Raw genomic sequence first — 27,068 nt, forward strand, 5'->3', positions numbered from 1 at the left:
GGGGGGGGGGGGGGGGGGGGAGGGAGGAAAAAAGGAAGGGAAGGAGACAGACTGGAGTGGCTTTGCAAATGCCAGCTATTATTTGTGGTTTTGTCTTGAAGTCTACTTCTAGCTCGTAAGAAGCAGATCTGAGACCTCAAGTAAATGACCGTACAATCCAAAATATTTTGGCAAGCAAAAAGTGTTTGCTGCAGAAGGGTGCACAGTCAGTCAAATCAAGCAGGCAAGCACACCCTGGGTTTTTTATTCCTAATGCAAACGGGCCCTATGCCTCACTCTGAATGGTCAGAACTTGGCCTCACATTCTTACATGATTGACTAACTTAAAGTGGTACAATTGCTAAACAGAATACAATTTTGAGCATCAAGGGCAACCTTGAACTCATGTTTTGATTTCAAGAAGTATTGTCCCTGGAGAATTTTATACATGCACACACACACACACACATACACACACACACACACCATTAATATGACATTAATAGCACATTTATATGATGTATTATCTTAGTTAACTCTTCCATAGACTCAATATATCTCCCACACACAGCAACCTGTTGGGAACACAGGCTCATATCACTCAGCCAGAAGCCAAGCAAGATGGTGAACATGTGCCAAGCAAGGAGTCCTTGGGATGCAGAGGTGTGTGTGTGTGTGTGTGTGTGTGTGTGTGTGTGTGTGTGTGTATGTGTGTGTTTGTGTGTGTGTGCTTGTGTGTGTGCGTGTGTGTATGTGTGCGTGAATGTGTGTGTGCTTGTGTGTGTGTGCGTGCATGCGTGTGTGTGCATCCATGTGTGTGTGTGTGTGCATGTGTGCGGTGGTCGCATTAGTATGGGCACAGATTCAGACCCTTATGCCCTTGCTTTCTTAGAGTTCCTTAATTTCTGTAGCCTCTCTGAATCTAACAGGTTGAAGCCACAGCTGCCAACATCCCATGAGCCTCTTCCAGAATGTGATCCGCATATAAGTGACTTATAAATGCTGGCTTCTTCATGATAGTAAATAGGAGATTCAACTCAGCAGCTGATTCAGCTGTGAGCTGTCAGTGGCTCCACTTTTCGTCTCTACACCTGCCTGAACCTGGTTCCCTTTCCTTAATTTGGGAGGAACGGAATACGGCCACCGATTTGGCCACTGGACTTTCAGTGAGCTTCAGTGCTGGCCCCAGGACCAATACAACGTGGTAAATATTGCAAGTGAGACATGGGATATGCGACAGGGGTCACTTGGGAGAGGACAGGGGACGCAAGGTAGAGCTCTTCAGGGAGCTGGGGGAAGGAAGAAGAGAAAAGGGAAAAGGGGGTAGGAAGGGAAGACCCTTTTGGAGCATCCAGTGCAAAGTGAGGCATAACAGAAGACTCTTCTCACAACTTGGCTCCGGATGGAATGAACGCAGTGGACAATGAAATCAGCTGGGCCATTCTTAATTCCTGAGTGTGCAGATAGTTTCCACCTATGAGAGCCATGGTACCTAGGAGCAATTGCTTTTTTTTTTTTTTTTTCTCTTCTTTAGAAACCTTCATGGTGTCCGAAGACTGAGCTCAGGCCATGGCAGTGACTTATGGACAGGGCTGTGAGTAGGGGTAGTCTATGGGTAGGAATGGGCTGTGAATAGGGATGGGCTGTGGGTAAGGGTAGTCTTGAATAGGTGTGGTCTATGGGTAGGGGTGGGTTGTAGGTAGGGGTGAGCTGCAAGTAGGGGTGATCTAGGGGTAGACATGGTCTATGGGTTGGGGTGGTCTATGGTAAGGGATGGTCTGTAGGTAGAGAATGGACTGTGCTCTTACTTGAAAATGAAAAGGGTGACACTGGAGGTTACTAGGTTGATTGAGTTAGGACAATGGAGCCACAGTTAGGACAACACAGTAGGAGTGGCCCTCATTCTTCATTCCTGATAGATGTTACAATTGCCCGACCCCAGGAGGATGAAGCAGAGTTTAATTGAGACATCATGAGCTATGATTTGAGTCTTGACATTTCTGCTCATTTCTGGGAAACTGGAGTCTCTTGTGAGCACTGACAGCTAGGGCTGACAGCTGACATTTGACCTGCTACCTAACTAGTGGTAGGTCCCAGTGATGGTGAGGGGTCAAAGAGGCATAACAGAAGACTCTTCTCCCAACTTGGCTCCAGGTGGAATGAACTCAGATAGACAATGAAATCAGCTGGGGCATTCTTAATCCCTGAGTGTGCAGAGTGTGCAGATAGTTTAGACCTATGAGAGCCATTTTGTTTAGAAGCAAGGAGTGACTTTAAAAAAAAAATGGCACCATGGTACCTAGGAGCGATTGCCTTTTTTTCTCTTTTTTAGAGCAACAGATTTTCTGTTGTTGGTGAAGGCCCTTGAAGACTGGAGTTTAAATTCAACTGGAAAGTGGTCACTGACATCCAGGGCCTAAAAGGGAAAAATAGAAATAGATTTGGGGGTTAGGGTATGCCTGGGACATATCATGGCCTTAGCAATGACCAAATTCAGGAGTAGAGAGGGAAGATGAAATGTCGGAGGTTATCAGGGAGAATTGATGAGTGTTGCTCTTGGTCCTGCTCCTGGGGAATTTTGGCAGGCCTTCAAATCATAGAATTCTAGGTCTTTAGACTCAAGAGCATCCCTACCACATTTCCAGGCTGGTGGACCAGAGAGACCAGGTGGTAATCTTACCTCCTCTTCAGACAACTGATAAGTTTTCTGGAAGTCAAAGACACCATTTGAATTGGGAACCACGGAGTTGACTATCTCTTGTCCTCGAAGCACAATCCTAGAGAGAGGACAAGGAAATAGATACATTAATTAGTCAAAGCTGTCAACTTCTGAGATCAAAGGGAGGGCTGATCTTGACTCTGGAATTGATTGGGCAGCCTATCCCTTTCGTGTAGTGGGTGTTCTGTGTCCACAACTAAGTTTAGCTTGCCACCTTAACTGGTTAGTTTTGGTAAACTTGTCACCAAGCTAGAACTATCTGGGAAGAAGGAACCTCACTTGAGGAATTTTCTTCATCAGGATGGCCTGTGGGCATGTCTGTGGGGGTATTTTTATTATTAATTGATACAGGAGGATCTAGCCCACTGTGAATGGTACTAGACCTAGGCAGGTGGGTCTGGGCTGTAGTTCAGTTTTGTTTATCAAAATCATTGATAAAATACTCACGAATGAGTGAAGAACTGTAGGAAGTATCACTAGCCCCACTATCAAATTATTCTGCAGAGTTATAATAATAAAACCAGCATGGTATTGGCACAAAAACAGACATGCTGATCAATAAAATAGAGATAAAGAATCAGAAATAAGTCCACACACTCATGGATGCCTGATTTTTGATAGAGAAGCCAGAAATATAAACTAGAAAAAGTGGTAGTATCTTCAACAACATCATCAGGGAAATGCAAATAAATGCTACTTTGAGATTTTATCTTACACCTGTCAGAATGACTGAGAACAATAACACAAGTGGCAGCTCATCCTGGTAAGGATGTGGAGTAAAGGAAGCACTCTTCCATTGGTGGTGGAAGTGCAAACGTGTTTGCCACTATGAAAATCAGTGTGGCAGTTTAATCAGAAAGATGGGAATTGAACGGAAAATCCATCCATCAGCTATGTTCATTTCTGCTCTATTCATAATAGCCAGAAATTGGAAACAATCTAGATATTCATCAATGGTTGAATGGATAAAGAAAATGTAGTAAATTCACAGAATGGAATATTACTCAGTTATTAAAAAGTGAAAATTTGTGATGGGTGGTAGTAGTGTACACTTATAATCCCAGCATTTGGGAAAAAGAAGCAGGCAAATTACTCTGAGATAGGGGCCAGCCTGGTCTACAGACTGAGTTCCAGGATAGCCAAGTTTACACAGTCTGGAATTTTTTTTAAAAAGAGAGAGAGAGAGAGAGAAGGGAAGGAAGGAAGGAAGGAAGGAAGGAAGGAAGGAAGGAAGGAAGGAAGGAAGGAAGGAAGGAAAGAGATTTGCAGGTAAATGAATGGAACTAAGCAAAAATCATTCTAAGTGAGGTAACTTAGACCCATAAAGACAAACATAGTATTATTCACTTCTATGTCAATGTTAGCTGTTAAGTCACTGATAAGCAAGCTACACTCTGTAGAACCACGAAGGTTAGGTAGAGAGTAAGGTATGAAGGGAGAGATGAATTCCCCCTAGGAAAGGGAAATAGAATAGATAGTTATGGATGGATGATGTGGGGGGATTGAAATGAGAGGATCAGACAGGGAGGGGAAGGGAAGAAAGAAAAAGAGGGAGCGAATGCAGGGATGAACAGTTAAAACTAGGGTCCATTTGAGGGATCTTATGGAACCTAATACAGCAGAAGTTTCCTGCCATGTATAATTCTCTCTCTCTCTCTCTCTCTCTCTCTCTCTCTCTCTCTCTCTCTCTCTCACACACACACACACACACACACACACACACACACACACACGAAGATACTAAATGAAATTGACAAATAATGGGGACAATGGTGACCCAACTGGACATCTCTCATCACCAAATTAAGTTTCAAGTACTGGGGATGGGTTACACCCAATCAAGTTGTTAGCCAATAGGGTATCATGGGAACTTCCAAACAACCCAAGCTATTGTCAAGGCTCTCCACAAATCAGCAGTTAGGCCCTATTACTGCAGACAACACCGACACAACTCAATGAAAGCAGAGAAGTAGAGCTGGTGCCTACTTAGAGCCTTTACCTCTACGGATTAGTGTTTATGGTACTGGAAGGCACTTTGCATGCTACCAGGGGAGAAAAGGAGACACCAATCCAGCTAGAAACCTTCAGTCTATAAGAGTGACCCGCCTCCAAGATACCCTGGTGCAATAGTGTCACAGAGCTTGTGGGAGTAACCAACCAATGTCATATTGGAATTAAGGCCCCCACCATGAGATGGAACCCATGCTCAACACTGCCTTAGTGACCAAGAACCTGAAACAGAATAGGTCAGGGACCTAGGAAAAAAGCAAATACTACTCTTCCACTAAAGGAACATAGCAATAAAATGACTGCTAATGACACTCTTCTATACCCACAGATCTGCGCCTTGCTCGGCCATCACCAGAGAAGCTTCCTCTTTAAAGCAGATGGGCACAAATACAGAGACCCACAGTCAGAGACACAGAGAGTGAGAGACCTTGGGAAAGCCCTAAAAGGGAAGTGTCCATCGAATCCCTTCTCTCTAGGTTCAGAAAACTGTGCTGTGCGAGGAGGCAGAAAGAATGTAAGAGCCAAAGGGGATAGAGGACAACAAGGACTTAAGGCCTTCTGGATACAACAGGGCAGCATGCATGAGGCTTGCATGGCTCTGCACCAGATGGGGTCCTAGAGCTGAAAGGAGATGTGTTAACACGCCCCCATCCCTACCTAACCCAGAAGCTATTTCCAATTGAGAGTCAGCTGCAACTGAAAATCTAGTTTTCTCCAGGGAGTCTCACTGAGGAAACTAATTACTCTTAAAGGAAGGTCCCATGCCCAACAGTGGATGACAAACACAGAACAAACTCAGCGGCATCTTTGGAGGTTCTTTGTGTCATAATATTAAGCCAGGACTTTATTTTTCTTCTATCTTACAATTCCTTTGTAGATATATTATGGCTTCTGGTTTGGGGTTTTTATGGAATTCCTATGTATTTGAACATAAGTGTCTCTGCATCTATGTATGTTTCTTGTGCTTTTTCTTTAGCTCTTTTCCTTGTTTGGTTGTTTTGTCCTATTCCGATTTGTTTTATTTTATTATTGTTCCTTAGAATCTGTTTGCTTTTCTGGAAGGAGGGGAGGCGAGGAGGAACTGGGAGGAGTAGGTAGACAGGAAACCATAATCAGAATATATTGTATGAAAAAAATCTATTTTCAATAAAAAAATAAATAAATGGAAAAGAAGAGTAGCTGAGTAGCTAGAGGGATCAGGGCAGTCTGCAGCATCCCTTCATAGTCTCTGCTTCGGTTTCTGCCTCAAGTTCTTGGCTTGGTTTCCATTAACAATAGATTATAACCAGCAAAAAATCCTATCTCAAGGCAATAAGACAGACATATTGTCTCATCTCCTGGTACTTGAACCTACATATGCACATGCAACACGCGCATTCACCAACACACACACACACACACACACACTAGATAAAACAAAACAACAACAACAAACCCTTTCCTCCCCAGATTCCCTTTGCTCATACTGTTTATCACAGCAACAGAAAAGCAAGCCAGACACTCCCCTAGAGGATGGCACCTACAGTTTCAAAGCAGAACCGGTCCCCTGTTAGCCCTGTGATCGCAGGGCTGTAGCCCCAGCAGGACAAACACAGCTGGTATAAGAAAAACTTCACACTTCACGTATGAGCTACCCAGTACAGCAATGGTTTGTAGTATGAGAATGTTGTCTTGCTCTCTGTCCCTTTTCACTTAGAGCTGATTGTTTTTTTGGCAAAAATCTCAGATCGATGCCAGCTTGTCTTGAAAACCTTCCTAACTCCTCATTTTAACAGGAGGAGAGCGAACTGCCACCTCCAAGCGTTCTCTAGAATGGCCACTTTCTCCTGGGTGTCTGTTTTGTCACCTTTGACCAACGAATGGCAAGTGATACTATAGTCTTACTTTGTACGGTATCATGATATTTCCTTTAAAATGAACTCATTTATTTTACTGAGAAATTGATGAATTAAATAGAAAGCACAGAGGGGGGGAAATGAATGTAAAAATAATTTGTAGCTATGACACCAAATGAAAATGTGGTATTCAAATTATCAACAGATTTTAAGGACTGAGGCAATGGCTCAGTGGGCAAGAAGTGCTTGGTCTAAAGCAAGAAAACATAGATTTGATTCTCCAGCACCTACATCAGAAGCCAGGCATGTCTGTGCCCTTCTGTATCCCCAGCACTGGAGCAGAGTCAGGCAGATCCCCAGAGCTCACTGCCAACTTAAATAAAAGAACTGCATTCCAACTCAATAAGAAACCCTGTATCAAGGCAAAAGACAGACATCGTTCTCTGACCTCCAGGCACATGAACGTGTACTCACTTGCTTTCACCACCATTACCACACACGCGCATACGCACACTAGCGCGCGCGCACACACACACACATACACACACATACACACCCAAATATACAAAAAGAAGAAGTGGACTCTAGCATATGACACGGGAAGTGAAACAGGTAGGTCTATGTGGTCTCAGTGTCCTGCCTAATTAGTGAAAACTGCCCTTCCATGGCTTTGCCCTGAGCTTTCCCAATTCTGAGTGGTGGTTTGGTTTCTGGGTTTGACCTGCTGAAGATCCCACAGCTGATATGATTGGGTAAGCCAGTGCCATCTGCCCAGCTTGGCTGAAACATTTGAAAATGGGAAGAGAGGCCTGGGTGCTTGGGAGGCTATAACTTCTTGCCCTGGGCTTCCATTTTCGAGGGCTGGCACAATAAAAACCAAAAATTAATCTGCAGCCTCAGAAACCCCAAGAGAAACAAAGGCAGTGAGGAGACCTTGAGGCCTGAGAAGTGAGCGCACCAGGCCTATGGCCTTCTCAGACTCCTTTGTCAGCCAGCTGAGGGATGAGAACGGCAGGCACCCTGGGACTACGGTTCCCCCACTTGTTTGTGGTTTGTGCTGCGGATAGTCCCTGATATTCACACACTTTGAGCACCCACACTTCCCTCCCGACTGAGGGAACAAAGCTGACAGTTCTTGAAAGAAGAGAGGGCTGGAGGATGGCTCAGCAGTTAAGAACACTGACTGCTCTTCCAAAGAACCGGGGTTTAACTCCCAGCACGCACATGGCAGCTCACAAATGTCTGTAACTCCCTCTGACACCCTCTCACAGACATACATGAAGGCAAAACACCAATGCACAGAAAATAAAAATTAATTAATTAAAAAATAAAAAAAACCGAGGGTAAGTTTAAATTACAACAACAGTCATTATTTAAACATGTGTAACTGCATTTATGTGTAGTAATAATTTAAAAAGTATTCAAGTCAGGCGTAGTGGCTCGTGCCTGTACTCTCAGGCCTCAGGAGACAAAGGCAGGCAGATCTCTGTGAATTGAAGCCAGCCTGGTTTACAGAGCAAGTTCCAGGACAGTCAGGGCTGCTACACAGAGAAAGACTATCTTGAAAAAAAAAAAAAAAAAACCAAAAGAAAAAAATCAAATCAAAGTACAAATATTGTTGTGTTAAATGCGCTCATTTTAAAATTTAATAGTTACTTATTTACTAGAGAGCATGCTACTACAAACGTGTGAGATCAAAGGATAGCTTTGTGAGGCTGAAGCTCTCCTTCCATTTGTTCTGGGAATCAAGCTCAATTCACCATACTTGTGTAGTAAGTACCTTTACATACTGAGCCACCTCCCCTACTTTGATTTATCAAACATCTGAGGATCATAAAGATTTGGTTAAGGTATACACACAGGCTGTCCATCTCACCAGTGACGGTGGTGCAGTGACCAGCTGTGGTGTATGTTTGGGGTAGAATTGGCGATAGCACAGGAATTATCTGTGGCCATACCTGCCTGGATGCTCTAGGTGCCATCTAAAAACATACAGATGTATTTAGCACTTGTCACGTGCCGGGCACTATGTTAAAAGCTTTCTATGTGTTATTTCATTTAGTCCTCATTGTATCTCCACGACAGAGGTACTATTTTTGGCTTTGTTTTGTTTGTTTGCTTGCTTGTTTTGCTTTCTTGCTTGCTTGAGACATGGTTTGTCTGTGTAATAGTTCTGTCTGTCCTGAAACTCGCTCTGTAGACCAGGCTGGCCTCGAACTCACAGAGATCCACTTGCCTCTGCCTCCTCAGTGTTGGGATTAAAGGCATGTGCCACCAGACCTGGTCTAAGGTACTATTAATACCTCAGTCTGAAGCTTACAATACAATCGACACGAAGAGTGTAAGTAACACATGAAATGGTAAAGTCGGGACTTGAATCCAGGCCCATCTCACGTCCAAGTTAGTGCTGGCCACTGCTAAGCTGTAGTACTACTTCTATGTAAGGCTATGTTATAGTTCATACACTGCATAAGAACCAGAGGATCCTTGTACAGGGCTATCCTCCAAGACAAACGACCACCGCCATGGGCAGTCAGCTGTGCCCTCTTGACCATCCAGTTGGGCTTATTGACTGTCTACATCCCCACATAGAGGGGTGGGGTGAGTCACAAGATCCTTTCCTGTGAATCCAGTCCCTCCCAACCACATGTTGTATGCAACACATCCCCCACTGCCCACGGCTTCCGAGAGGGATAGAGTATACAAGCCTGGGAAGACTAGGGATTCAGGCTTTATCTATGCAGCAATGAAAAAGTCATTATCTCTGTTGGGTAAAGACCCTGAAGTGGCATTTTGGCAGGGGAACACTCACATTCTGATATTTAAGTTTGGCCAACAAACTCATGGGTTCCCTGGGAGAAATTCTACCCAGGTTTATAACTGGGACTGGGGGAGGAACATTTTTTACAACTCCCCCAGGGAAGAAATTGTAGTAACAGTCCTGAAATGGAACTGACTTTTTTTCTCTAGCTGAAGGGGTCGGGCTGCCCTGGTACGAACGGACCAAGCAGCCTCTGTAGAGGCTCCTACCTGTCATAGGCACAGTTGGTGCTCTTCTTGACTGTGGTGTCCACCTGGTCCCCAATCAGCCAAACGAAGTTGAGGTCAGTCCTCAGACGGATGTTCTGCCAGGCCTTCTTGGGGACATAACTGCAGCCAGCGTTGAAATCACCCATGAAGATGAAATTCTGAAAGACACGTTTTAGAACCATCACTCGGCAAGCACTGGAATACATGACCAGCCACCGGCAAGGGCCCCACCTTTCATGTCCAGTGAACAAAGAGGTCTTTTTGTTTTGTTCAGATTGGAGACAGGGCTTCTCTGTGTAGACCTAAGCTGTCCCAGAACTCACTCTGTAGACCAGGCTGATCTTGAGCTCAGAAATCTGCCCGCCTCTGCCTCCCAAGTGCTGGAATTAAAGGCATGCACCACCACCACCCAGCTACAAAGAGGTCTTTCAGGACTTGGATTGGACCCCTCCCAATATATTTTGTTTCTTTTAAACTTTTTATTGTGTGTAGTGTGTGTGTGTATACATAATACATATATATGTATAAACATACATATATATATATATATGTACATATAAACTTGTTGATTCTCTTCTGTCCTTCTACTGTGGATTTTAGGGATATAACTTTGGTTGTCAGACTTGCACAGCAAATTCTTTTACTCACTGAACCATGCCACTGACCCATCCATCCCAATATTAACTCCTAGTCCTGCTACACTAGAATGTGACTACATACAGAGTCTCATGTAATCTAGGCATGCCTCAAATTAGCTCTGTAGCCCAGGATGGTCTTGGACCCCTGATTCTCTTGTATCCATCTCTTGATCTCTGTGCACTTCTACACCCAGCTGGAAAATGGAACTTTTAAAATATAATTAAAGTTAAAAATGAGGCCAGGTGGGTGGCCCCTTATATAGAAACAGGACTGGGTTTGCTCAGTGGTAGAGTACAGGCAAGTAGGAGATCGTGGCTTTGATCCCCAGCACGACAAAAATAAATAAATTTAAGTAAGAGAAATAGAGATTAGAACATAGAGAGATACAGAGGAAAGACCACACAGAGACAGCAGATGAAGATGAGTCTCTATAGGCCAGGGACAGAGGTCCCAGAAGGAACAACCTGGCTCTTCCACAACTGGCATTGGCTCTGCAGCCTCCTGAACAGCGAGAAACAGGCCCAGAGTTACTTTCTGCACCGGGTTCTGGGGCACTGCTGTGTTACTAGCGAACTCACAGTTTCCATCTGTGTTCCCTTTTTAAGAGAAGAACAAACAGGTTCCAAGTGAGTCAGAGTTTGGACAAGGATCTGGCAGTGAGAACAAGGAGTGGGAGAGAGGATGCTCGCCCCACAATGCCATCTTGATCTTGGTCACAGTATCTCTGTAACCTGCTACACATAGGTAGGCAAGAAACACTGGAATCCAGCTAAGATATCCCCTCACATAAATACTGCAGCAAATGTGGACAAATACCTCAGTTCCCAAGAAGCCAACTTAACTGGGGCAATGCGGTGATGGCTATTTTGACATCTCTCTGTGTCCTAGTGTATGGAGGACAGAAACTAATTCCTATCACAACTCAAGCCTTTGAGAGGCAGCCTTAGAGTGACCTGCCTTTCTCCACCCTATACCACCAAGATTTGGAAGCGTCCCATCCCCCACAGGCCATGGGAAGAGAATTTTAACATTCTGCAGTTACAGAGGAAACATCTTATTTCCTTGTTTGTGCTATTGTTTGGGATGATTGCTGACTTGAGAGCTTTCCTTAAGAGCATTTCATTTTGACCTCTGCAATTAGGGTTTCCCTTGAGATTAAGGTGCATAAAGACAGAATGCTATCCCTAACCTATGTGCCCCAGTCAGCAGGAAGTGATTTACCAAGCTCAACTGACAGGTCTTGAACCACCATGAACCACAGCAGGGACAGGCAAGAGCAAGTAAGCAGGCTGCTCTAGGCCACACAACCAGAGGGATTAAGCAACATAACCCAGGGCCAAACCTCAGTCTGCCTTCCTGAAGGTCCATCAGCCACGGTCTCTTCCCCAGATACTGGATGTATTCTTGCTGAATGTGTGGACTCATCGTTTATTTGGGAACTTACAAATAAGCAATGAAATGCACCCCTGGCCCTCTTGATGGTCAGTTCTGACCAGCTGTGTCTACACTTGACTCATTTTGCACCTCGAGTGGGGGAACTGAAGAGAAAGAGGGACTCTCGGCGTCACATTCCGAAAGGAAAAAAGAGGAATTTGGCAGGAGAGCCGCCTAAGCACTTCCTCAAACCCACAGAGCCACAGATGACAGTGTCTCTATCTTCCGAATGACAGGTGATGGCTGTCTTGAGAAGCGAACACTATCGTTGCTTCTCCTTTTTGTGATCTTGCCACTTGCCTCTGAAACACTCCTGACCTCCTAGGCCTCACTGTTCTTAGTTATAAATTGGGACTGATTAATGACCTTTTGTGGTTGTGTACACAGTGCAGGTACACGTGTGTGTGCTTGTGGGATGACTTAGTGTGTGCGGTGGGTGTGCACAGTGCAGGTACACGTGTGTGTGCTTGTAGAGGCCAGAGTACAACCTTGGGTGCTGTCCTTAGGCACCGCTGCTTTCTTTTTTCTGTGGTTTTTTCTGTGGTTGCATCTCTCCGGCATGGAACTTGCCAAGGATGCTAAACGAACTAATTATTGAGTCCCAGAGATTTGTCTGCCTCTGTCCTCAACACGGGAAATGTAAATTTGCACCAGTATGTCCAGTACTGTGTGTGTGTGTGTGTGTGTTGTTTTGTTTTATGGTTTCTGGGGACTGAACTCAGGTCCTAATGTTTGCAGGACAAGCACTTTATCAAGTGAACCATCTCCCCAGTTCCTTGTTGGATTATTGAGAGGATTAAGTCCACTTGTTCATTTGTAGTCTCAGCACAGTGCGTAGGCCTTAGGACCAAACAGTTAATAATACTGGCATCCATTATACACGCAGCAGAGCATGAATTCCCAGGACCCACAGGGACAGGCCAGAGAAGTCTTAGCAAGAAGGATGTTTAGGGTTGAGGAAAAACTGTACATCGGCTTGCATGTACTTCACCCCCTCACCCTCCTACTGAATGACTGGGTGCTGCCTGATGGGAACGGGACAAGCACAGAGGCCCTCACCTGCACTTTCCACCGCCGTTTCACATCCGTGTAGACGTCAACCAACTCGTCAATCTCTTTCACGGAAGTCTCAGGCGTAGTGTGCAAGGGGACGATCACGAAGTCCTTGACAGCTGAGGAATAACAAACAGGAGGTGGCACACTACCCGTTGAGGGCCCTCTAACACTGCCTGAAGAAGGCCCCTCTAAGAGACACCGCTGCATTGTGGGGGCATCGTGACAGAGGGCCGGAGACGGTGGCTGAGATTCCGGTGCTTTAGTGACCCCAGGCTGCTTGTTGTCAGGACATGAAAGACTCCGTTCTCCAACCTGTGCTCTCTCCAGCTAAGAGGAAGCTGGTGACCGTGGTCACGCCTGGCACTGTGGGCACTGTGGGTTTTCTCTCTCTTCCTAGCTCTCCTTCCTTTCCTTTCTTTAACAGTCTGTGTGTGTGTGTGTGTGTGTGTGTGTGTGTGTTGTGATCTCACCTGCCCTTCCTTTTTCAAATCTTTATTTTTTTCTCTTGGTTTGTTTGGAGTACCGAAAATGATTTATGTTTTATGGCTATATCATTCTTTCTAAGAGTAATAAATCCACTTGCGTGGGGTGGCACATATCTGTAGTCCTGAACTTAGGAAACTGAGACAGAAGAAGGAGGAGTTCGAGGCCAGCCTCAGCTACAGGAGAATGCCTCAAAAAAATGAAAAAATAACCTACAACAAATAAATAAAGGTTACTTATAACCAGGACTTAATGACTGCTTTTGTTTAAAGCTGTGTTCTGGGGCTGTAGATGTCCAAGGCCTGGCTAAAGGAAGATGAACATCTGGAATCCACGCATTTGCTTTGCATCTGTCTCCTCTGCTCCCTTAAACTCTGGCTCAGACTCTGCTGACACGTTCACCATTTTAGGAGACAACAGATGGCCAGTCTCTCATCCCCCGAGGCTGAAGACAAAGAGATGTATTCCAGAAACAGTGAACCTTGCAGGCAGATCAAGCCCTGACAGAAACCTTGGTTCTAACCCCAGGAAGCTAGTGTCTTCCAGGGGACCTGGAGCCGGTAATAAAACTACACATGACATCATACCAAGACTGTTGACCAACGTCTAACTCTACCCCTCCTGGCTTTTCTTCCTTCCTCTGTAATCTCAAGGTCTTACCAAGATCCCCAGGACAGGGCTAGGACACTTGTCTGCTTCCTGTTGTTGCCATCCTGACAATCAAATCCCTTCCTTGTTTTACCACCACTGTCTCAGTCTGCACTTTCAGGGTAGCAGGGGGCAAATCTGGAGCCAGGCCCCTGATCAAGGACTTTGGTAACATGTTTAGCTTTTGTATTAAAAGGGAAAAGAAAAATTGAGGCTGGCAAGTTTATAGTCCTTTTGCAAATAAGAAGAAAATAATAATAATAATAATAATAAAATTTACCTAAAAATTAGAAAGCAGGGGGCATGGGGGCACAGGGCTTTGATGCCAGCACTTGGGAGTTGAAGGCAACTCATATCTATAAGTTCAAAGCCAGCCTGGTCTATATAGTAGCACCCTGTTTCAAAAAAGAACAAGAAAGGATGGAGGTGTTGGCAAGGTGGCTCAGTGGTTAAGAGCATGTACTGTTCTGGCAAAGGATTGGAGTTTGTTTTCCACCTATGTTGGGTAGCTCACAGTCGACTAGAACTCCAGTTGTAGGGGGATACAAGACTTCTGGCCTCCTTGGGCACCTGTACGTGCATAGACACACGCAGCCCTGGGTTCGATCCAAAGCATCACATAAAACAAAGCATGGTTGCCTAGGCCTGCAGTTTCATAACTCAAGGGGTGGGGGATGCTGAAGAGTCAGGAGTTCAAGGCCAGGCGGGAGTACGTGAGACCCTATCTCAAAAACAAAACAAACAAGGAGATGATAATCAGGGTGCGAGGGTATATTTCCCTAATCCCAGCTCTGGAAAACAGGAAGCAGGAGGATTGTAAAAATCAGGGTTAGTCTGGGCTACATAGCAAAACCTTGTACCCAGACCACAAAACAACGGAGTAAGAGAAAGAGAGAGTGAGAACCAAAAGCTCCTAAGTGTGGTTCCCCAGGTGGGCCTCGTAGCCAGGCCTTGCCTTCCTGTCTGCAGGAGCTCTGATCTGAGGCAACCTCTCATTCTCTGCCTGGATCCCATTCCTGCCTCATGTGTGGAGGCTACAAGAGGACATTGCTTGAGACCCACAGAGGGGATGTGAGGGAAAAAATGTTGTTTTTTTTTTTTCTATCAAAGGTAGCTAACCTCTAAGGGGCCAATATTCCATAAACCTCTGCCATCTTATGAGCCTCTTGTGTATGTGCGCGCCTGTTTGCCCAAGACCTGGACATTCTCGAGCCCTTACTCTACCATACTCTCCTTTACACTGACTATGAGCTAGCCAACCACATGAGACTGTGAGGTCAAGCTCCCACCAACGGCACGAGACGCAATCACCACCTGCATTAAGATAAACACTAAGTGAATGTCGCTCCTCAGGATGGCTGCTCACCTGGCTCGGGCTGTGGCACACCTTTTTGCAAGACGCCAGGTTACTCTTGCTTTGGTGCGTGTTTCCTTATGTCACACTGAAGATACTGTTTTCCCACAGGAAGCTGGGCCTCAGACCTGCAGGCTGTCCCTGGAGGCAGGAGACCTACTCCTTAGCCACATCTCCAGCTCATGGCTCTGCCTTTCTGGAAATTCCCGTACACACTTCACCACATTCTCGCCTCTGAGATTTGACTCTCGGTGCCTTCCTGTCTCCAGCCATCTGCATGGTAACAGACCTTGTCTGCCTCTAATGGCCATGACTAGTCACCCCTCTAAGATCCCTCTGCGCTGTTTTATATGTCCTGCTTATTACTCCTTCATCCTCTGTAAGCTTCTCTTCTCTTATATGCTTCATCCGCAAGAGACACCTCCACGGTGCCAGGCTTCTATTTTCTTTCTTTTTTTTTTTAAATTACATTTATTTATTTATTATGCATACAATATTCTGTCTGTATGTCTGCAGGCCAGAAGAGGGCACCAGACCTCATTCCAGATGGTTGTGAGCCACCATGTGGTTGCCGGGAATTGAACTCAGGACTTTTGGAAGAGCAGTCAATGCTCTTAACCACTGAGCCATCTCTCCAGATACCCCCAGGCTTCTATTTTCAATTCACCTCCTTGTCTCTACTACCTAGTACAACACGGGGCACATGAGGTGCTCAAAACTATTTCTCGATTGAATTCGTGAATGAAAGTTAGATAAATGAATGAAATTGCTAACTCATTTGTTTTCAGTCCTGATACAACAGGGTAAACTCCTGACCCAAGGGAGAGACGAAGGGTAGGAAAGACTGGGCGTAGAGGCTCAGGAAAAGCAGATCTACTTAGTAATACAGAGTCTTGCCTCTCTTTGAGAAAAAATAAGTACTTGGAGGTGGAGCCTCTCCCTGCTCAGCCATAAGTAAATTGGATAAGAAATAAAAGGATCATTGCACTCATTGCCCTCAATAGTCCCTCTTCTTTTCTACTGAGAATTCGCACTCTTCTCTTATAGTTATTTTCCCAAAGTACTCTTCCTCTAAGTTAATTAACCCCGGGCAGAAATAGTTAATTCTGTAGTTCTGAGAGTTTCACCAGTGTGGGATAGAGACAGGCAGGCCTGCTTTGATTCTGCATATATCTGTTCATTCAAACTCTGTATTCCTTCGACAATACGATGTCATGAGGGCATGGACTTTGTCAGTCTTAGGCCCTCAGAAGGTCACATGGTAGGTAGTGAAAAGCATTTGACTTTACATGCTGAAACTTATTCACCAATTTTAATTCTTGACTCTTTTTTATTTCTGTTCCTTCAGTGCAGAAGATTGACTCCAGAACCTTGTACATGCTAGGCACCAGCGCTTTCATCAAGCTATAGTTTTGGCACTTAGTATTTTGAGAACAGGGTCTCACAATATAGTTCAGGCTGGCCCCAATCTGCTGGTCCTTCTTTCTCTGCCTCCTGAGTGCTGAAAGTAGACGCATGCGCCACCTCATCTGGTGAATTTTGACATTCTTTTGAGTTCAGTGGTGATTGGGAATATGGGCTTCTGGGTCAGTGTCCTGACTTACAATTCTGGCTCGTCTACTTTAATAGTTGGACTCTGGCAAGTGATAATGCCTTTAAAACCCCAGCCTTCTCACATCTGAATTGGAGATAGTCCTAGTCCCTACATTGCAGTCCATGGAAGAATAACAGGAAAGTGGCCATTAGACATGGACCAGTAGCAGGGGGTCAAAGCACACCTGGTTTAGTTTTACTCCCTTCTGGCAATCTGTGGAGGGTGGAGTTATCAATGATCCTGAGAAAAGTATCCCGGTTAAGAAGTCCTACATCTTGGTGTTCTGAAAAACAAGGCTGGTACCCTCAGGCCAGCTGCTTTTCTCAAGCTTTAACTCTCACCTCAGGGATCCCATAAGACAATGCATGACTCTGCAAGCACGTCACACATGCTCACGGGTGGGCCTCTTCCTGGGCTGCTGGAGAGGTCACCAGGAGATGGACTGTTACGGCTTAAATATGAAATGTCTCTCAGAGGTCTGTGTGTTGAATGCCTGGTCCCCAGATTGCAGCATTATGTTGGGAGGTTGTGAAAACTTTAAGACCTGGGGTTTTGATGGAGGAAGCAGGTCACTGGGGAGTGACTTCAAGGGTTATCCCTAGGGCCCAGTGTCTTTCTCATGCCTCTCCACCATGAGGTGAAGAAGCCCTGTGACCTATGTTCTCACTGACAGGATGTTCCGCCCTACCACAGTCTCCGAATCCACAAAGCTGCAGCTATAGATGAATCCTCTAAAACATAAATAGATCTCCCCTGCTCCTCTGAGCTGTCTGTGTTGTGTATTGGTCATAAAGACCCCAAGAGCAACTCATACAGAGTCATGGTCTCACCAGTGAAGGGCGACTGGAACCAAACCACAAAGGGCTCCCTGGAAAACACGTCGGTGTCTCCATCCTGGTAGTCGTGGTAGAGGTATTTGTCTTTCACAGATACCAGCTTTTCCCTACAAGAGGAGGAAGAAAGAATTTCTTCTCACTGAGTTTTTTGGTCGTGACTTTAGTAGCTTCCAGAGCAGGCTCAACTTTGGGAGGGTCTTTCCCCTAAGAACAGGTAGAATCAGCTCTTCTCCACGAGCAGAGGATCTGAGTTATATGTGCTGTCTGGCACAGCAGGTGAATGTTCAGACTTTAAACAGAAGAATGGGAGGAAACCAGAGAAAGTCCTCCGTCCTGTGCTCAGATGAGCTGAGCCAGGACTTCCCACGAAGGACAAAGAACTCCTACCCTGGCCAGTCAGTAGTTGTCACAAAGCTGCTGTGCTTTCTAGCTAATGATTGAACAATTTTCTTGTGAAAGTTTTAGGTGATTTGTTTTGAAACAGGGTCTCCCCTCGTATAGCTCAGGCTGATTCTGAACTTGCCGTGTTGCCTGAAGTCCGATCCCTTTACCTCTACCTTCCAAGTGGGGTGAAAGCCAGGCTCTGCACGTGCTGGGCGAGCAAGCCCTCTAGCAGCCGAGCTCCAGTCCCAGTGCATGGGTTTGACAGCCAAGATCCCGATAGCTATGATAATTGCTTAGAGACTAGAATCGAATGCTTTTGTTTTATTTGAGACAGGATCTCACTTTGTAACTCTCACAAGCCTAGAACTGTGTAGACCAGGCTGGCCAACAACTCACAGAAAACTGTCTGCCTCTCCCTTTCTAAGACTGGGATTAAAGGTGCATTCTGCCATACCAGGCCCCGATGCAATATATACATTTGAGTTCAGTTCAGACAGATGAAACTCACTTATAGAGGAAGGCATACTGTTCTTTGTATGTGTTTCTTCCAAGTCGAGAACTAATCACATAGTTGTAGGTTGTGCTTCTCCGTGAATTTCTGGAAAACAAAATTTAGTGTGTTGTGAAAAATAAACAACCTCTAAACACATTTCTGCTACATCTGCCCCCACCCTAACCCCATCCCTGCCCCAGTAGTAGCATTTGGTACCACAGCTGCCCCTACCTCCATCCCTGCCTTCAAATCCCCAGCGCTGAGGCATATAGTACCACAGATGTCCCTACCCACATTCCTGCCGCCACACCCCGAGTGCTGGCATATAGTACCACATATAGTCCTTCCTTACTTTCCTTCTTTCTTCTTCCTTTTGGTTTTTTAAGACAGGCTTTCTTTTTTTAAAAAAAAAAATGTGCATTGGTGTTTTGCCATGAGTGTCAAGTCCCCTGGAGCTGGAGTTATAGACAATTGTCTAAGAACTGAACTGGGTCCTCTGGAAGAGCAGCTATCTCTGAGCTGAGTTATCTCTCCAGACTCAAAACAGGGTTTCTCTGTAGCCCTGGTTGTCCTGGAACTGCCCAGGCTAGCCTCGAACTCACGGAGATATGCCTGCCTCTTCCTCTAGAGTGCTGGGATTAAAGGCATGTGCCACCACCACTCAGCCCCTACTGTGTGATTTAATAACACAAGGCTAGGATTTGAAGCCAGACCTTCTCATTTCAGACCCCACAAGCTTCAAACTGCTTCTGTGGGAATCACGGAGACAAGAGATGACCTGGGAAGAATCAGAAATCCTTGCTTTTAGTCTTCAATACAGCCTAACAGGTAAAAATGCTCCCATCAAGCCTAACACTGTGAGTTTGATGTCCAGCCCCCAAAGGGAAGAAGGAGAGATCCGACTCCTGAAAATTGTTCTTTGACCTCTACATGTGTTATGGGACACACACACACACACACACACAATGGAATAAAAATAAGAAAGAAAACAAAGAAAGAGATCCCTGCTTTGGCCCTGAACCATTGCAATGACTCGTGCTTTTTAGTTGGAGTCAAGTTTCTCAGGTTCTGTCCAAGTGCCACTTTTGAGGTCCACCAGCTCACCAGGGAATCGCTCAAATGTTCTGGGGCTGATTTTAATTTTTATTTCATTTATTTATTTATTTATTTTGGTTTTTTTGAGACAGGGTTTCTCTGTGGTTTTAGAGCCTGTCCTGGAACTAGCTCTTGTAGACCAGGCTGGCCTCGAACTCAGGAAGATCCGCCTGTCTCTGCTTTCCGAGTGCTGGGACATGTGCAACTACCAACCGGCCTGGGGCTGATTTTAAACACTCACTATTTATTCCTGGGGTAGAGCTCACCAGGCGGGGAGGAGGAGGGCAGCAGACCCAGTAGGGTGGGTGCCTTTGCACTTACTTTAAGCTCTCTGGGGGCCCGTCCCTCTCCCCATTTACCCGTTCAGCTTCTCCATCAGCATGGGGCAAATGTTGTTGCTGCTGTCCTTGATTTCCATCAGGAGTATGAGGTCGCAGCGTTTGATGATCTGCAGAGAGAGAATTTCCAGGACCGTTTACTTGTAAATCACCAAATCTTACATCAGGCCCTTGCTGGGTTCCAAGCACCATAGTCGGGTGCTTGCTAGCGTAAGTAAATCTCTTCCTGAACTGAGAACAGCTCATTGCTGTGTCCCTTTTGTGTTTCGTTGATGTTTGCTGTAGTTTTGAGATAGGGCCGCATTGCTTAGGTTGGTCCCAAACTTCAGGTCTGAAGTGATTCCCCTGCCTCAGTTCTGAGTAACTAGGATCTCAGGGGTGCATCATATGCCCAGTGGTTTGGTTGTTGCTGTTTACATTATTTTCTGCCCATTTTAATTTTTTTTTAATTAATTTCTTTGTTTGAGGCAGGGTCTCACTATATAGCCCTGGCTGGCCTGGAACTCAGAGATGTGCCTGTCTCTCCCTCCAGGGTGCTGGAATTAAAGGTGGGCACTGCCACACCCCGCTGGTATGTCCATCTCAAGGATGAGGAGACTGAAGCTCAGACAAGGTCATGTTATCCAGCCTTGCAGCTCGAAAATAGCCACACTGGCATCTAGATGTAAACAACCAACCAGAGACACTCCTGACCGTGATACTCCTACACATCCTACAGCTTGGGTTGAGTGGTTGTAGGGGTGATAACAATAAATACACATTAAACCTTAATGAGTAAAGGTACGAGGCTGGGTGCTACAGATCTCAGAAGGCGTAATTACAGTGGTAACAACATAAGAGCTAACATTTACTGTGAACCTACTTCACAGGAACACTGAAAAAGGGACATGATGGTTAGCCCATTAGATCTAGATAGTAACTAAACTCAGAGTATTTTAGCAATTATTCTAAAGTCACAGCCAATACGGGTGGGGAAGCCAGGGGTCCAGCTCAGTTCTGTAGGTTCCACTACTCTCAGCTGTTAAAATACAGTCACTCAGAGACTCAGAGTCCAATGGAAGCAAGGCAGTGTAATGGCGGGAAAGTAGAATTTCTGCTAAATGAAAGTCACAAGCCATGGACGTGCTGGATAGGTCCGTGGATAATTAATTGCTTCTGTCAGAAGATCAGGGAAGGCTCCTGGGAAGAGATAGCCTTTGGTCCCTGAAAGGGTTGGAAATAATTCAGTGGGAGGAAAAATACAAGAGACACTTTGTCAGGGTGAGCTGCCCTCAGGGAGCGGAAAGAGCTCACACCCCTGGATGACCACGTGGCTCTGAGTAATGGGATGCTGGCAATTCAGCTCCACAGAATGTGGCTATCGAGGGTGAAGCAAGTCATGGAGGGCCACTGGGCCTCTATGTCCCCAGCATCTCCAGTTATTTCTAGAGAAGAGTGGAGTCCACGTTCCCGGGACCAGGGATGCAGACTTTAAAAAGCCGGGACTAAGGACTGACTGATCAGGAAGCCTCGATTCTAGGTGAAACCCACAGCACTGGCCATGCAGTACTCATCAGGAGCCACGTGCCAGCCTCGAGCCAGCATGCTGGTCAGTCACTGGAAACTACCAGGCCTTTCTAGAAGTGACTTTAAAATGCACACATTCAGTGGGTGTAAAGCACACACCTTTAATCCCAGCGTGAAGAGGCAGAAGCAGGCAGATCTGTGTGAGTTTGAGGCTAGCCTGGGCTGCATAGTGAGACACTTTCTCAAAACACAAAGACAAACACACGTACACACTCTTTGATTCCCATTTTGACCCTTTACAATGGAAGTAAGATGGAGTAGGAATTTAGGGCAGTGCCAGCTAGGTAGGTGGTCTGTAGTTGATTATTATTTCTAAGGCACTGTGGTTGAGTACCTTTTACAGGCAAGGATTTTCACATTTCTACTAATATTACTGTGCACGCACACACACGCATGCACGTGTGTGTGTGTGTGTGTGTGTGTGTGTGTGTGTGTGTGTGTGTGTAGGGAGGTGGGCGCCTGTGTTTATGGGTGTGAATATACCCTTGTATGTGAGAACATATGGAGACCAGAGGTGAACCTCAGGAGTCTTCCATCTTGATTATTGAGAAAAGGTCTCCCACTGGGACCTGGCTTGAAAATCAGGCTAGGCTAGCTGCACAAGGAGCCCCAGCAATCCCACGGTCTCTGCTCCTCAGACTGGGATGGCAAGTGTGTGCCCTTACACCTGGGTTCTGAGGGATCAACGTCAGCTTCTCATGCTTGGTCAGCAAGCATCTCACTTCAAGCATCTCCCTAGCCTTGTCCTTCTTTATCACCGAGAAAGCCAATGCTCTGAGTGCTGAGGTAACTTCTCAGGGTTTCATAGCTAGTTGGGAAGAGCCAGGGTCAACCCATGATCTGTCTCTCCCCCTTTTCTACACTAGACAGACTGCATCAGGGACAAACTTGTCAACACCGTGTCATCTGCCCTTCGCTAGCATGGGTAGAGCACGGGGGACATTGCCTGGTCATCTTGTGTTTTCCTTTCCTGTCACTGGTCGTTGTCTGACGCTAAGCTGGGCCTTGGTGAGTCTCCTGTGTCCTTCAGTTTACACATCCATCAGGTCGAGAACCTGTGTCAGACTGCCCAAGGCACTGGGGTTGCATGGTAGATGGGGGTGGCTTGTCACCCTTCTCAGGCCTTAGAGTACAATAATAATCATTCTTCCCTGCAGTGTTATGTGCTGGGTCCAAGTTCAACCTCACGATCCGATCATCTTTGTTAGCCTGTCCATGCTACAGATGGGACAACTGGAACCGGAGAGTAAGTCACCCGGTGTGGTGGGGCACATAAGTGGTAGAGAAGTGGATTGAACCCTAGGTCTTCCCCACCATGCTATGCTTTTTATTCTTTAAAGACATTAGGTAGGATTTTGTGAGTATGTCTCCACCCCAGATCTTTCTAGACCTCTCCAGACTGTCCCTTCCCTCACCCTCAGAGCATCAGTGGCACTACTTATCTGGATCCCATCCACACTAGCCATGCTCACCCCACCACAGACTGTTGCTTTCAGAGGTTTGGGCAGCATAGTGCAGAGCCTATCTGCCCTCCAGACCGCCACTCCCTCCCTCCTGCGAGCATGTAGGAATCTGGCACCGAGGAAAGCTCGAAGGGAAGGGTCCACCCAGAGCTTGGCTCTGAAAGGACCACCAAGGGAGTCGCTTCCCAAGAAGCAGGAACCAGAAGAAAATATGGCTTTTCCTCAACCTCTGCCATTTTGAGAATTTGGACAACAGGATCTTGCAGATTTTTCTCTGAGAAAACTTCCCAGAGACAGCAAGGAATCAGTATCAGCTGGAGATTCGGGGCTCAGAAGTGCTTGGTAAGCAAGGAACAGGGGTGTCAACAGGAAATCTGGCTGTGCTCTCAGGAAAGGGAATCTGAGCCCTGGCTTACTCTTGCGCTTTGCCAATGGGTCACACAAGAGAGGAACCTTGGCCTTTGGCATGCTAATCTCCTGGGTTTCTCCGTGGCCAGGAAGGGAGTCTGTAATATAGACAGGCCATTGCTCACCTTCCCTTAGCATTCAGCTTACTAACACCCACTGAGTAACCAACTATAAAGAGGGCTGTGGAGCTGTGAAGGGACCACACCAGCAGATGAGGCATGACTCAGTTGGCAGAATTCTTGTCTAGCATGCACAAAGTCCTGGGCTCAATTTCTAGCGCTGCATAAACCATGTATGATAGCAAATGCTGTTAATCCCAGCACTCAGGAAGCAGAAGCAAGGGGCTTAGAAGCTCAAGGTCGTCCTTGGTTACAGAGGGAGTTGGCCCAGCATAGACCTCGTGAGAAATGATGGCGATACTCTCCTAAAGCACAACTTCTGGTGGTACATAATGCCCCTCTCATGGTACATTTACATCACTAAAATGGATGTTTTCCTTCTTGGATTGTTTGCATTCTTTGGGTGGCAAATGTGTCTTTACCTTTGAGCCAAACAAGCTGCACTAGCTAATCGAGCACCAGGTATTTGCAGTCAACCACCACTGCTCTGTGATGGCTCTGGTGGTTTCCAGGGGATTGGCTTCTGTTTGCAGAATGGCTTTACAAGGATGGGACAAAGCCTTGACAAAGACTTTAGGCACACTTGGTGGGACTCACAGCTCAGAGGAGATGCTCAGAGGAAGTACAAAAACACAGCCTCCAAGAGTGTGGCAACACTTCCAGGGATGAATAAGCTAGGGCTGTAGATAGTCACTTAAGTCCCCAGGCGCCACTAGGCTACATGTGAAGAAACTGGGAAATTGTTTTCTTGCATGTCAGATGTCTCCATTCAGCCGTGGTGTTAGGATTCCCACAGGCTTGGCACAGCTGTCCTGGTAAAACCACAATGTCTAGAGCTTCTTGCTTATCATCTAAAGGACAGAGTCACCTAGGACCCAGAACTATTTTGGTAAGAGCACAGCAGGCTTTCTGCTTGTGTCCTCTCTGTCCAACAGTGGCATAAATACCAGCTTCATCTCAGCTCTGCTGGGCTTCAGTCACCAGCCTTACCAGCCACTCAGTGGGAGAACCCACTCTATTTGGAGCACCGGGAAGAGAAGGACTCTTGAGTTCCTCTGGGGATAGATGGGGTCTGAGCCTAGGGCTGCTGTCATTTTCGCCACACATGGGGGCCTCTTTTGTTGGTGTGTGTGTGTGTGTGTGTGTCTTGAGACAGGGTTTCATGTAGACCAGGCTGACCTTTAATTTGCTATATAGTCATAGATAACCTTGAACCTTTGATCTTCTCATTCTTTCTACCTCCCTAGTGCTGAAGTTACAGGTGGGCAGCACCATGCCTGGTCCATGCAATGCCAAGGATGGACTTCACAAATGCTAAGCAAGCATTCTACCAACTGAAGTACATCCCTAATCTCACTGTGTTTGTTTGTTTTTAAGTAATAGCCATTCCACCAGAGTCCAAGTATCAAAAATAAATCAGCCCATGGGACAGAGAGTCAACCAACTCCAGAAAAATGTAGGCAGTTTCCCTGGACATTGGTCATATTACCCAAGAACAGTAATATCCACAAGCAGAGAAAGCAGAGAATTTTGATTTGGGGGAAGGTCAATGGGGGAGAGGGATGAAGGGATGACAGGAGAGAGAGAGGAAAGGAGGAAGAGAAGGAGAGAGAGAATGCGCGTTTTGCCAATGATTATAAAGATGAAGCAGACAAGGCTATACCAGTTCCCTCAACGCCCCTCCCTGGAACTACCCAGCATCGCATCACTCTGCTGAGTTCATCTTCTCCACCGAGGAACAATAGTCCTTGCTCGTGAGGTTGACAAATGAGATCATGTATTTATAGTGCCTGACACACACACTCAGTATGTTCAGCTAAAACCATCAGAACAGCAGCATATAGCTGGAACTATCTGCTGGCCAGACTCTGGCAAAAGCATCATGTTTACCTGCTCAGCAACCTTGCAACACCCCTGTGGAAGGCACAACACCTTCCTAGAATACCTTTGGAATACACAAGAAGAAATGTCATCAGATAACAGCGGAGGCCTGGAATACCACCTGGTCTGAAGACGTGACAGAAAGCCTGACCTGAGGCAATCATTGCAATGGTAGTTACCACTGTCCTTAACTCTTCTTGAGAGCAAATTTCAGGGCCCTTGAGTCTGACGCTGGGGAAAGGGTGTAAGGGGTGGCCAGGACTCGAACACAACTCACCTTCACAATGACGTCCATGGCATTGTCGTTTTCCTTCTTCCGCTCTCCAAATGATCTCACATTGAAGGAGCAGAGCTTCAGGGCCAGGGCACTATGGAGGGCAAGAGAGAAGAGCAGCAAGAAAGCCAGGCGCAAGGAAGCCCGGTGCAGGGACATCTTTGTTCTCCTGGGACGTCGTCCGTCTGAATGAAGACACAGCTCCTGGCTCACTGACTTATAAAGCCTGCTGATAACAGGAATTACTGGATCCCTCTGGGCCACTTTCACTTCTCTGAGGAACTCATGGTCATGGGTTTTAATCCCCAAGGAAATGAAGACAATGGGTTGGCCTTTAGGGAGGCCTCTGTCTTCTTTGCCCTTGTAAGGAAAGTGCATGCCTAATTTAGGCACCAGTCCCCTTAAAGTCGGTCGTTATCTCAGCGGACAGGAGTGGAGGGGGGATCAGTTTGATCTCTGGATATGTCTCCTATGGTAGCTTGCCATGATCCTTTTTCTGACGGTTCATATACTTAGAAGTGTCCATCCAGAGGGCACTGGGCTGAAGGAGCCATCTGCTGGGGAAATAAAGATTTAGAGACTACTTGCCAGTGGACACATCTGTGCCTTGGCTCTTTCACCATCTCCAGAGGTGTTATAAGGTGAGGATCCGTTTGAACGAAGTGAGACAGAGAATACCTTGGGATCTGAGGAAGGCAATATGGAGGTCCTATGAAGAACAAAAGTGTCACAGGCTGAGTCCCTCAGAGGCATCAGAAAGAAGCAAGGTACCTGCAGTAAAGTCCCCATGACAGGCGGGGATGGGCCGCACAAGCCAAACAGGTGTTTCCAGTGGCTGCCGCGTGCAGGAATGAGTGAGCCGCTTGGCATGATCCTGTAATGTGCACAGATGGCTTCGTCATCCCACTCACAGCAGCCTTGGGGGTAGGGTGAAGCGCTAGCACCACTTAAGGTTGTGTAACTCTAGCAAAATCCGCCTGTCTCAACTGAAGGGCCCAGGAAAGAAAGCCACACCCGTGTCACAGATTCTATAAAGCTGATTGACTAATAGAACTGCCGAGTCCAATGATCTCGCAGCCATCTTTAGCCCTCTTTAAAGGCCATTTATTGCCATCCTTGTGACAGTCAGCTAAAACCCTTCTGGAACACACAAGAAGAAATGTCATCACATAACAGCTGAGGCCTAAAACACGGATTTTTCCTGATTTGCTGAAGCCACCTACGCTGTACTTCTCACCCGTGTCTCTTTTGTTTTGTAACTATAAAAGCGTACCGTGGAGCTGGAGAGATGGCTCAGCAGTGAAGAGGATCTGAAGGTGGCTCATAACCATCTACAGTGGGATCTGATGTCCTCTTCCAGCAAAAAAAAAAAAAAAAAAAAAAAAANAAAAAAAAAAAAAAAAAAAAAAAAAAAAAAAAAAAAAAAAGGT

At 46.1% G+C, this 27,068-nt stretch overlaps 1 protein-coding gene across 1 annotated transcript; it reads right to left on the bottom strand.

Moving 5' to 3' along the window:
- Nucleotides 1-2,205: 2,205 nt before the first annotated feature.
- On the bottom strand, nt 2,206-25,913 carry Dnase1l3 (deoxyribonuclease 1L3). The gene is made up of 8 exons (XM_050161121.1): nt 25,642-25,913; nt 19,949-20,037; nt 18,510-18,599; nt 17,612-17,724; nt 12,706-12,818; nt 9,574-9,731; nt 2,660-2,756; nt 2,206-2,395 (listed from the first exon to the last, which is right to left on the bottom strand). The coding sequence occupies exons 1-8, from the start codon at nt 25,795-25,797 to the stop codon at nt 2,279-2,281; spliced, it is 933 nt and encodes a 310-aa protein (XP_050017078.1). The 5' UTR covers nt 25,798-25,913; the 3' UTR covers nt 2,206-2,278.
- Between the last annotated feature and the right edge of the window lie 1,155 nt (nt 25,914-27,068).

Source organism: Alexandromys fortis, unplaced genomic scaffold (genome assembly GCF_014885135.2).
Source record: "Alexandromys fortis isolate MF-2015 unplaced genomic scaffold, M_Fortis_MF-2015_v1.1 scaffold_123, whole genome shotgun sequence".
Classification (NCBI taxonomy): domain Eukaryota; kingdom Metazoa; phylum Chordata; class Mammalia; order Rodentia; family Cricetidae; genus Alexandromys; species Alexandromys fortis.

Bases quoted from the DNA above. Each gene is read 5' to 3' on its own strand.
- Dnase1l3 (XM_050161121.1), bottom strand. From the start codon at position 25,797: ATGTCCCTGCACCGGGCTTCCTTGCGCCTGGCTTTCTTGCTGCTCTTC. The intron at 12,819-17,611 runs GTGAGACCATGA...GTTATTCCTCAG, and splicing joins GTTCCAGTCGCCCTTCACTG to CTGTCAAGGACTTCGTGATC. The intron at 2,396-2,659 runs GTAAGATTACCA...TTTCCCTTTTAG, and splicing joins ATCAGTTGTCTGAAGAGGAG to GCCCTGGATGTCAGTGACCA.